General features: G+C 40.3%; 1 protein-coding gene across 1 annotated transcript; it reads right to left on the bottom strand.

Moving 5' to 3' along the window:
- Positions 1-231: 231 nt before the first annotated feature.
- POLR1F (RNA polymerase I subunit F) lies at positions 232-12,301 on the bottom strand. Its single transcript, XM_005897687.3, is given in 5 exon segments — positions 232-1,665; positions 1,667-2,054; positions 3,520-3,728; positions 5,987-6,128; positions 12,031-12,301. Coding segments are annotated over 5 exon segments (1,077 nt in total). The 5' UTR covers positions 12,273-12,301; the 3' UTR covers positions 232-1,569.
- Positions 12,302-12,612: the final 311 nt, after the last annotated feature.

Raw genomic sequence — 12,612 nt, 5'->3', positions numbered from 1 at the left:
ACTTTTAATATTAAGTCAGACATTGTAATTATGTATTTGAATTTAAAAATTTTAAGGAAGCATTCAAAAAACATTTTCTAGGTATGGCACTACATTAAACCCTGAGAACATGATTGGATTATTTTAAATTTTTTTCAACTCATCCTTCAAACCAGTGCACTACAAAACAAAGATAATACAGGCCTCAGATACAATTTTTAAATTAAAAAGCCAAAAAAAAACCCTGAAAAAGCCAATTTAGTATTTACTCCACTATACCAAAATACTATAATCTCATCAATATACAAAACTGAGGTATTTCGCATTCTTTGTACATCTTCCAAGTCTGATGTGTGTTTTATACTGACACCTCATCTCAATTTGGACCAGCTTCATGGTGAGGACTAAATACCTACATGACCTTAATGATAAGGAAGGACACCGGCTCACCCGTTCCCACTGGCTGGCACACCTGTTTACAAACTCACACCATGAACGACCCTCCCATTCCATCTTCTGTCGGTGCAGACAGTGAACTGTAAGGGCAGTACTGCGTCTGACATGAGATAAATGGCAACTGACGGGCTGCCATGCATCACAGCAGTGGGGAAAGAGAACCTGCCTTTCCTTTTTAGAACTTTCAGGATCAGCCATTCTCTTTCTTGCGTCGTGTGTGCGCACCCGCTTCTCCAGCGGCGCTCCGTGAGGGAGGAACATTTCTGCCTTGTCTGCCATTATGAGTGACGGTCTACCACGTGTGACACAAATACACGGAATTCTGTTGAATGGATGGACACAACCTTGCACTGATTATCAGGCCGAACTCGCTGGTCAGTTCATTCTTCAGTGTCTTCCAATAGTTAAGACATATTCCACATTTTCTCAGGGAAAGCAGTGTGTAACTGTTTTCATAATAGTTTCTAGTAGCTTAACTCAGTTACTAAAAATAGGGAAATTCCCCACTAGTCAGAATCACCTTTTCCTGTCTTCATCAGACTCTTCCTCCAACACACAACAAAAGCAGAATGGTTGAGACTGAGAGAGAAAAGAAAACACCACACATGCAGAGGAGGAAAGAACAGTCAGCACTGTTTCCTAACTCATGATGCACAGGGAGGGCTAGGTTCTAAAGAGCGCAGTTTCTAAAGAGCTCTGAAAACTTCAGAAATACCTCTGACAAACCATCCCAAGGTAAACAACAAAACTACTGCAGTGGCCATGATTAAAACAAACAAAAAACCTAAACTGGTAAATGACTTAAATTTTAAACACAGCCTAATGGCATGGCATGTAACATTATGCCTAAATTTAAAACCTGTAACCACCACCCCCCAAGCTCAAAACTAGTTCTGTATGATATACATTATGTCACTGTATTACAGAAGTCCTTTTGTTAGTCTCAGGCCTGTGGAAACCATTTTATTTAGAACACATCCCCTGGAAGAATGAAGGCAGTTCTTACCTTTCTATTCTGTATACAGTAAGTGGCACTTTAATAATACTGGTATTTTCCACATTAATTTTAGTACCAAAAACTCAACTAATCAAAACGTTCCCTGTTATGCAAAATACTGCAATACAAAACATTTCTTAATTTAAACTTTCATCATCTACTGTGTATAAATCTTTAAAAAACCAAATCCTGTTTAAAACGCACAAAAGAAAGTTACTTCTCCCTTTTCTTTTTAGGTGCGCGTTCCACAAGTGGCGTAAACTCAGCCTCCTCACTCTTTCGTTTCTTTTTTTTCTTTGTATGGTCACTTTGATAACCGCTGGAGTCACTGCCTTGGAAAACAGGCTCTTGGTCCTGATGTTCCTGCTGCTTCTTCTTCTTCTTCTTCTTCTTCTTCGGCTCTTCCTCCCAGAGGCCATTCACACTGTTACTGACGTGCAGGTCTGCCTCGTCCTTCGTGGCAACTTCTGCAAAGTCTTCCGGCTCTGTGGCACCGCCTTCCACTTCACATGGCTCTCGGTCTTTCTTCTTTTTCTTTTTCTTCTTGGGAGGTTTTTCGACAGGTTCATCAGCGCCAGTTTCTGGTGCTTCTTCAGGAACTGTGGAGCACTTGGTTTGTAAACTGTAAGAATTAAAAACATTTATAGGCCATTAAGCAAAAATAAAAGAACAAAGTAAGATCAAGAATATTCCAACATGGTAAGGTCTTTCTAAATTATGACAGCAGTACAAAATAACACGACTGTGACACAGATTATCTCCCAGAACATTGACAGTCTTAGAAATGTTAAATTTTTTGTTTCCTGAGTATTTTTCCCAGACTGTTTCACACATTAAAAATGACATAAAAGTTTTGTCAAAACAGGGTTTCTGAATTTTAATATGGTTCAGAAAATGCTGAACCCTAAACATCACCATTCAGCTTTATTAGCCAAACCAGTAACATCTGATAGGAAGAAAACATACTTCTGGTATTTATCAAAATGTTGGAGTTCCCCATCTACTCTCCCAATCCTTGTTCCATTGTTTTTCTGAAACTGCTGAAGCCGTATTAGCTTCCCAGGCGGCACTAGTTGTAAAGACTCCGCCTGCCAACGCAGGAGGCCGTAAGGGACCTAGATTTGATCCCCGGGTCGGGAAGCTCCCCTGGAGGAGGGCCTAGCAGCCCACTCCAGGATTCTTGCCTGGAGAACCCCACGGACAGAGGAGTTTCATGGGCCAAGTCTGTGGGGTTGCAAAGAGTCGACACGACTGAGTGAGCACGCACGAAGCAGTATGATGCTGCAAAGCTCTAATAAAAACAAAGATCAGTGAAGTAGCTCTCTATAGAACTGCTGTCCCTTGAATTAGCAATAGCCACATAGAACTATTTAAATTTAAGTAATTTCAATAAGGTAACGTTAAAAACCCACTTCCTCAGTGACATACTAGTCACACATTTCAATTCCTCAAGAGTGAGGCTACTATTCTGCACGCACACAGCACACTTCTATCATTACAGAAAGTTCTGTTGGACAGCTGCTCTAAAACTTTAACCCATATTCTCATTTCTTAGCAACTTTTTCTAGATTCTGCCTTGATAACAGAGGAAGTATGACCCCTCAACCAGGCCCTGCCATAAAACCAGGGTCAGGATCAGAGTATTTCCTAAAAGAATTCCAAACAAGAAAAATACAAAAATTAAATGATCTACCTGGTATAATGACAATAATCAAATAATTTTTGTTTCAACTGGGTAAACACAAAACACTAATGGTTATGTTAATAAAATTACGCTTCTAGTAGTCCCGAGTTCAAGGATTAACTTTGATTAGCAACATACTAGTTGTTAATGTTAACATTAACAACAACATGACAAGACTTTGAAAAACTGAATTATTACGATGTAGACCACTGAGATGCAAAGCTTTAGAATATTCAATGCACTGTCATAATACTTAAGATTCATATTTACATTGACTCTGTGGTTTGGAAGTACAAATAGTCTAATAAATTAACTTTTAAAAGAGGGACTTAGGTTTCCTAAATTTAGAATTAAGTAGAAATGATTAAGTATCAAAATGGTAATAATGTGCTTAGGAACTGACCTAGCGATACTTAGTTTTCCCCGAATGCAGAATACTCCAGCAGCATCTGAGTCTAAACGAAATACTTCAAATTCCAGTTCATCACCCACGTTTATCTGTAGCGTCTGCCACTGGTCAGCTGGCATCTGCTCAGGTTTAGGGATGGAGGCGTTGAAGCACCCATGAACCAAGCAGCCAATGTGGCTCGAGGACACTTTATTCACTGTGCCCTGAGAAGAGGAAAAATGAGTATTACATCAAGAAGAGCGCCAAAAAGATGAAATGAACCTTACAGTCTTTAAACTGATCTTCAGAGAACACACCAAAATAATGGTACGATGTGACACCAAAAAAGCTGATCTTCATTTAAAGCTTGCCACATGTTACACTAAAATATCAATGTAGGAACGCTAGAATGTTTTAGAAAGCTCACCTTGAGCATGCTATTTTAACTAAATCATAACGCTATTAGAAGCTTTAAAAGTAAAATAACAATACATTCTATATGATTTTAAGGTTAAAATTAAAATTTCCAAGTTTCCTGTTCCCTTAAGAATCAACAAATATAAACTAGATGAATGAAAACCTGAAGCTTTTTAAAAAACCACCTTTTGAATTACAGAACTATAAATAACATATATATACACAATGTGGTTTAATATCAGCACCTCCTCCCACATGTGACAGAGTAAAACCTGTCTGTCAACATAAGGAGTCCGGAGTCCAGAATGGTACCTCCCAGGTGGTCGGTACAAACTGGTACATCTATACAAGGGACTGTTATTCCGCAACGAAAATGAGCATCAAGAAAAAGACGGAGGAGCCTTAAACATACAGTGCCAAGTAAAGGGACCAATCTGGAAAAGTTCCACACTCTGTGATTCCACCACATGATATTCTGGAAAAGGCAAAACTATGCAGACAATTAAAAAAAAAGTAGTTGCCATGGTTTCCAGGGGAGAGAGGGAGCAACGAATAGGCAGAACACACAGGATTTTTAGAGCAGTGACCAGTTATTCCATAGGGATACTATAATGTTGGATTCATGTCATTATACCTTTGTCAAAACCCATAGAAGGCACAACAGAAGCAGTGAACTCTACTATAAACCACAGACTTTACTTAATGTATCAATATTGGCTCAACAATTAAAATGCACCACATCTTATCAATAATAAGAGAAACATTATGTGTGGTTTTTTGGGGGTGGGTAGAGTGAGATGTGTATGAGAACACTATACTTTCCATTCAATTTTTCTCTAAAACTGCTGTAAAAGACAAAGTTTATCAATTAAATATTCAATGAGGAAAGGAAAACTATCAAAATTTTAGAATCATCTAGAATAATATCTTCACAACCAAGAGGGAGCCAAGTTTCTTTGGTGGGATCTAGAAAGCAGTAAGTATGAGAGTATATTATGATAAATTAGAGAAAAGTACCAATACAAAATAGCAGCAATGCTTTTGAAATGAAAAGACCAGTAACCTAAAACAGTGTTGCACATATATAGACATACAGAAGTCAAAAGGCCCACGAAAAGACGCTCAACGTGGCTTATTACTAGAAAAATGCAGACGCCAATGCGACTGTCACTGCACAGATATCAGAACAGCCCTCACCAAGAAGTCCACAAACAACAAATGCTGGAGAGGACATGGAGAAAAGGGAACCCTCCTACCCTGTCGCTGGGAATATAAACTGGTGCAACCACTATGGAGAACAGTATGCAGGTTCCTTAAAAAATTAAAAACAGAGTCCCACATGATCCAGCAATTCCACTCCTGGGCATCTATCTAGGAAAGACAAAAACTCTACTTGAAAAAGATACAAGCTTCCAATGTTCACAGCAGCATAATAACCAAGACATGGAAGCAACTGAAGTGTCCATCCACAGATGAATGCATAAAGATGTGTGATACATGCTGAAATATCACTCAGCCGTGAAATGCCATTGACAGCCACATGCCTGGACCTAGAGATTATCATCCTACGTGAAGTTAAGTGAGACAGAGAAGAACGGATAAACATACGATATCACTTACATGTGGAATTTAAAAACACGATACAAATAAGCTTATTTATAAAACAGAAATAGATTCACAAAGGACAAACTTATGGTTACCAAAGGGGAAGGGGACAGGGGATAAATTAGGAGGTTAGGATTAACAGAATAACAACCAGGATCTACTATGTAGCAAAGGGAACTATATTCAGTATCTTGTAATAATCTATAACAGAAAAGAAATTGAAAAATATATATACACACGTATCTAAACTGAATCACTTTCCACTTGAAACAGAACAATGCAAATCAACTACACTTCAATAAAAATTAAAAACCTAAACTGAAAAATTTTCTTTAAAAATGATTTTTAGTTACCTGAAATAACAATCCTTGTAAAATCCCAAAGTGTACAGTCTCTTAAATTTTTCCAAATTACATAATTTAATAATTGTACAAAGAACAATAGGAAAAAAGATACATACCATAAGTTTTTGCCCTGGTTCAGGGCAGAAAATAACAAAATCTGCTTCAATGTTAAGATGAATGTGTCCTTGATCATCATAAATATCTCCTAATTCACCCACTACTTTGATGTTATCATAAGCAATGGGTACACCTAAAAGGCTATTAAAAAAAAAAAAAAGGAAAGGAAGATGTTATTTATCCTCTTTTCCAACTAGGCCATTATACGGATTCCGAGTCCAGAAAGTATACATCTCCTAATATAAGCACACCCATGTGAAAATATATACATATACAATAATATATGATTAGCCTGTAACAACTTTAGTGGTTCAATTTCACGCAAGGGTTCCAAAATAATGGCTAACTTAAAAATAATTATTCAAGGTGAATACCCAGAAACAAAATGTCCATTATACAAGAGCAAAAGTTGATCCTTCTTCCCTATTTGCTATCCATTTGAATTCTAGTTATGCTAGAATGAGAGGTAAAAAATGAGACTTAGTAAGAAAAATGTCGTTCTGCGACTATTACTCAATCAAGGCAATTTTGGTATTACCCACCATCACTGAGTATCTGTACTAGACGGCAGGTAGCAGGAGAAGTGTTAGGATTCAAGTGAAGCCCTGAATATTAAGGCCAATAACTTGAGGGAGAAAAATCCCCGAACTGCCACTGTGGCTAGTGTAAGGAAGTAAGAAATACACTCATATTAGCTTTTGAGAACTGACTCTGACGCTGTAATCTGTAGCTTGACAGTCAGGATTAGGGGGCAACTACTATTTCCAAAGACAGGGAGGCCTGATGTGCTGCAGTCCATGGGCTCGCAGGGAGTCTGACATGACTGAGGGACTGAACAACTATTTCCAAATGTCATTTCCAAGTTATTAAAAATTATAACTAATTAAGGAGACTGCCAAAGCCTTTGACTGTGTGGATCACAATAAACTGTGGAAAATTCTGAAAGAGATGGGAATACCAGACCACCTGATCTGCCTCTTGAGAAATTTGCATGCAGGTCAGGAAGCAACAGTTAGAACTGGACATGGAACAACAGACTGGTTCCAAATCGGAAAAGGAGTATGTCAAGGCTGTATATTGTCACCCTGTTCATTTAACTTATATGCAGAGTACATCATGAGAAATGCTGGGCTGGAAGAAACACAAGCTGGAATCAAGACTGCCGGGAGAAATATCAATAACCTCAGATATGCAGATGACACCACCCTTATGGCAGAAAGTGAAGAGGAACTCAAAAGCCTCTTGATGAAAGTGAAAGAGGAGAGTGAAAAATTTGGCTTAAAACTCAACATTCAGAAAACAAAGATCATGGCATCTGGTCCCATCACTTCATGGGAAATAGATGGGGAAACAGTGTCAGACTTTATTTTTGGGGGCTCCAAAATCACTGCAGATGGTGACTGCAGCCATGAAATTAAAAGACACTTACTCCTTGGAAGGAAAGTTATAACTAACCTAGATAGCATATTCAAAAGCAGAGACATTACTTTGCCAACAAAGGTTCGTCTAGTCAAGGCTATGGTTTTTCCTGTGGTCATGTATGGATGTGAGAGTTGGACTGTGAAGAAAGCTGAGTGCGGAAGAATTGATGCTTTTGAACTGTGGTGTTGGAGAAGTCCCTTGGACTGCAAGGAGATCCAACCAGTCCATTCTAAAGGAGATCAGTCCTGGGTGTTCTTTGGAAGGACTGATGCTAAAGCTGAAACTCCAGTACTTTGGCCACCTCATGCGAAGAGTTGACTCACTGGAAAAGACCCTGATGCTGGGAGGGATTGGGGGCAGGAGGAGAAGGGGACGACAGAGGATGAGATGGCTGGATGGCATCACCGACTCGATGGATGTGAGTTTGAGTGAACTCTGGGAGTTGGTGATGGATAGGGAGGCCTGGTGTGCTGCGATTCATGGGGTTGCAAAGAGTCAGACACGACTGAAGGACTAATCTGAACTGAAGGAGGCTGAGCTGGTGGCTTCACCACCACAGCCATTACCTGTTTCAGCAAGCTTCCCTGACTCCCAGGCAAAGCTGAAGCCATGCTGCCTCTACTCCTACAGGGCTCTGAGGAATGCGTGCATGCCAAGTCACTTCAGTCATGTCGGACTCTGTGACCCCATGGACAGTAGCCTACCAGGCCTACAACAGTCTGTCCATGGGATTCTCCAGGCAAGAATACTGCAGGGGGTTGCCATACACTCCTCCAGGGCATCTGTCCTGACCCAGGGGTCAAACTTGCATCTCTGTCTACTGCATTGGCAGGTGGGTTCTTTGCCACTAGAGCCACCTGGGAAGCCTGAGAAAGCTTATCACTGTTCTTATTTATCTTTGCCTATGTGTTTGGATTCTAGAGAGGACTCTTAGGCTTTTGAGAGCAGAGAACATTTTTGGTCAACTCCAACTTCTTGAATGGTTCACCCAGAATAAAAGAAAGAATTTATACCTAGGAGCAGTTGTTTTAAAACAGCCAGGAGTCACTAGAATGCAACTTAATTACCCAATTAGGAAATCCATAAACACTGAGATTTACTCCAGAAAGCCTTTCTTTGAATAACTAATTTCTGCATGTAGCTTTCCTAAACAGAACTATACCATCACTAAGACAATATTAGAGGCCCAGAAAACAGAGAGCAAGGAGGGGTTAAAAATAACTGCCATATCAGTTAAAAAACAAAAACAAGATTTTGTTTACCCAAATCAACTTTGTTTCCCCAAATCAGTTTCCAGTGGGGGGATACTGCTGTCCCGTTGGTGGCATTTGGGAGTTTGTGGGATAAATCATAGTTGTCACACCTGTGAAAGCCAGGGATGGGAGACATCCTGCCAGGTAAAAACAGCCCTACGCAATGAAAACTGTCCCCGGATCTGCATGATTTAAATGAGCGGACAAGCGTCATTTTATAAATATTTATAAATAGTGGATTATAGTACCTAACTTAATGTGTGTACGTATGAACATAAAATGATCTTTGCATGGTTTCAATATCAATTAAAATTTTCAGAAATACAACTAATATATAAATTCAAGAGTAGATTGTTTTGTGTGGCACTTTACTGAGAATTACATGATTTCTGAAGAGCATTTTACCACCATAGACACTGTATGTGATGTGAGTTGTCAACTCAAAACCCCGGCATCACTCTATATTTGCAGCTAATACTTTCACAATGATTCAAGATATAGCTTCAGGAGGCATCTAACTACTTTATTCTTTCCGGGTAGCCATGCTTGAACGCTGCTGAAATACATTTTATTGTATTAGAGTTCTAAATGAATTTTTCCCCCCTATTGTGTTGGTAGATCACTACTGGGTTGACCAGAAGGTTCGTTTGGGTTTTTAAATGAATCTTGTGGTCAATCCAATATTATCTTTAAGTTTAATTTCAGAATAGTAAAATATGTTTCAAGAGAGCGAATGGAGTTCTGCAGGGTTCAGAACTGCTACCTACGGCTTGGGGTTTTTGGGAAACAACTCATTGCATAAAATATAGTAAAAATCATCAGAGAGACAAATACCTCAACAGTATATCTTTTCCTCTTTTGCTTTTCTGAAACCATCCTAAGTATGTTTCCAGGCAGAGTGGTAGCCTCACTTGAGGTATTGAGAGAACAATCATATCAAGTTTAAGGGCTCAGTAGATTGCATGCACGCTTAAGACTTTTATATATTATACATGAGAATAAAGGTTGCCTCTGTACTGAAGATGGAGAAGGAAATGGTAACCCTCTCCAGTATTCTTGCCTGGAGAATCCCACGGACAGAGGAACCTGGCAGGCTACAGTCCATGGGGTCACAAGAGTCAGACATGACTTAGCAACTAAACTACCACCTATACTGAAAAAGTTGAGTAAACACTGACTCTTCATGGAAACTGGTAGTTCATTTGTTCTTTGAGACATTTTGAATTAATAAACTGGAACTACTGGGAGGGAACATATTTGCCATTTTCAAATAACTCATGAGCTGTCATTAATGACCTCTCAAAGATAGAAATTTTAATGTGATTTTTAGAAAACTACTTTCTCTAAGCAGATTTTTCAAAACTGAAATGTGATCATCTTTTAAAAAATTGTCACTGGGGAAAAAAAGGTGGACAATCTGTCAAAATAGGGCGCTGCTGAGATGACTAATGTAAGAGCCATTCTCAACTCTTTCCTTTCCTCATTTCTTAAACGGAGAGGCAGGTCCTCTCTGATGGTACAAGATGGCCCCAAAGTCTGGAAACAAACTATATATGATAAATGGTTGATCAGTATTACAATTACTGATATGTTCAAATGTTTTGTCCCTCATTATTAATCTATGGTACCCCTTTTGCACAGAATAAACTGGAGTTTTCAGCACACCCCAAAAATAATGGGGTCAGGAGGGGAGTTCAGATCTGTTCAGAGTGCAATTGAGGCCACAGGGTCACACTATGCCAATTCTGTTACAGAAATTATCATTATCCAATCAGCTCTTCATCTCTCTGGGGGTAATGGCTCCTATTTCCCTAACCTGTCAAGTGGAGCCATTAATTGGTTACAGATCAAAGATTTGTTTATGTTTCCAGATTTTATGACTACCTTACATATCCTTAAGTCTCCCAAATGCAAACTCTCTCATCAGTTTTCTCTACACTTTATTACAGTCTTTTAATTATAAACATGTTCTCCATGCTTACTGTCTCACTCTCCTTAAACCACCACCTAACTCTATCAAGTGGTTTCTTAAACTACAAATCTGATTATATGCCAGAGATACCACTGTCTCAAGAGTGTGTCAAGTCTTTTCTGAATTGAAGGCTACCTAGAGGATGAAGTCGGAGAAGGCAATGGCAACCCACTCCAGTACTCCTGCCTGGAAAATCCCACGGACGGAGGAGCCTGGTAGGCTGCCGTCCATGGGGTCGCTAAGAGTCAGGCATGACTAAGCAACTTCACTTTCACTTTTCACTTTCATGCACTGGAGAAGGAAATGGCAACCCACTCCAGTATTCTTGCCTGGAGAATCCCAGGGACAGAGGAGCCTAGTGAGCTGCCGTCTATGGGGTCGCACAGAGTCGGACAGGACTGAAGCGACTTAGCAGCAGCAAGCAGCAGCAGAGGATGAAGTGGTAACCCGGTTTCTGGGTTAAGCAAACAGAAAAACAAGCAAAAAACCCAAAACACCTGGCAAAGGCAGGAAAGAAAGAACAAAATACATCCTCTGAATTATCCCCCACCCCATCTCTGATCCATTCCACCCCTAACTGCCCAGCTTTTCAGCTGTATCCAATGTTTTTCTCCTGATATATAAACTTGAGTTACAAAGTGCCCACAATTATCTGGTCAAAGTATTTTATTTCACAACCAGTATCCGTTTGTTTATGCCACTCTTTTTGCCCAGAATGCTACTATCTCAGAAGTACCCTCCTATCAAGTTGTTCTCAAAGGTCCGAAGATCCAATTCACCACTCTTGACTATAACTTAGATTTGTCAGATTTTAACATTTCATTGGATTTATCTGGCCTACATCTCTTTTACTAGCGCGTATAGCTCCTGAAATAAAGGTCTTGTTTGTTTCTTTGGTTTTATTCCGCAGTTCTCCAGTATTCAAAATAGACCCACAAGTGCAAGTGTGTGCCCGTGCCTGGAGGAAGCTGTAAATTCTAAATCCTTAATCTATGTAGGATTCAGGATCCCTTGAGAAACTTTGCCCAAGTCATTTTCCAATATCTTACTTTAAATGCACTAGGGTTTTTTTTTTTTTTTTCAACTTCAAAAGCAACAGGCTTTCCTATTCTTAAAAAGGAAACAAGGTTAATAGTATTTCTTCATCCCTGACCAGGTCCAAGAGAAAAAAACACTGGGAAAGAACAAGGATCAAAACAAAACCTTTCCGAGGTGGACTGCGACTCCAGAATGCCCCGGGGCTAAACTCGGGGCAGCTGGTGAGACCTCGTTCTGTTGCCACTAAACGTCCCCCTGTTGCCCCATCCCGTGCCCCAAAGGAGCAGCAGGCAACGTTAAGATTATTAACGTTAACATTATGTCCGCCCTGGTAACAAAATATATAAGAGACCAGTACCTCTCGGAATAGCGCAGGAGCTCTGCATTGAGCTGTTCTCGAATACCGGTGCGCTTCTTGTTAAGATAGCGCGGCGACAGAGCGATGTGTCTCCGGTGCGGCCCCGCCACCAGGCAGGAGTAGCGGCTATTCACAAGCGCACAAGCAGCCGCGTAGGTAGGCAATTCTAGGCAAGGCAAGACGCCGGCCGGCCCTTCTGAGGCCGCCTTCGGCCGCGGAGCCACTGAGCAACCCGCAGCCATGCGGCTAGCTAGGTTTCCCACGGCGCGCACTAATGACGCAGTCAATAACCGCCTATCTCCGGACGCCTCCTTTTACGTCATCCACCAGCTACCACGCCCCTAGGAAGTTTCCTCTCCTGGGGCTGCAGTATTCAGTTTTTACCAGCAGGGGGAAACCATTCCCCCCAACTTGAACCACTGTGAAGCTAGGAACCTGTGGTTAAGGATTGAGTATTCTCTAAAGCCAACCATCACCTCATCTCTTCAGGGAGCACAAGCCTATGTTTTAGCTAACGCCCCTACTAGATTTAGAGTGTAGATTTAATAGGGGTTCACACTTTGATCATATCCAGTAGTGAGG

Source organism: Bos mutus, chromosome 4 (assembly GCF_027580195.1).
Source record: "Bos mutus isolate GX-2022 chromosome 4, NWIPB_WYAK_1.1, whole genome shotgun sequence".
Classification (NCBI taxonomy): domain Eukaryota; kingdom Metazoa; phylum Chordata; class Mammalia; order Artiodactyla; family Bovidae; genus Bos; species Bos mutus.
This window is presented reverse-complemented; position numbering and strand designations above follow the sequence as displayed.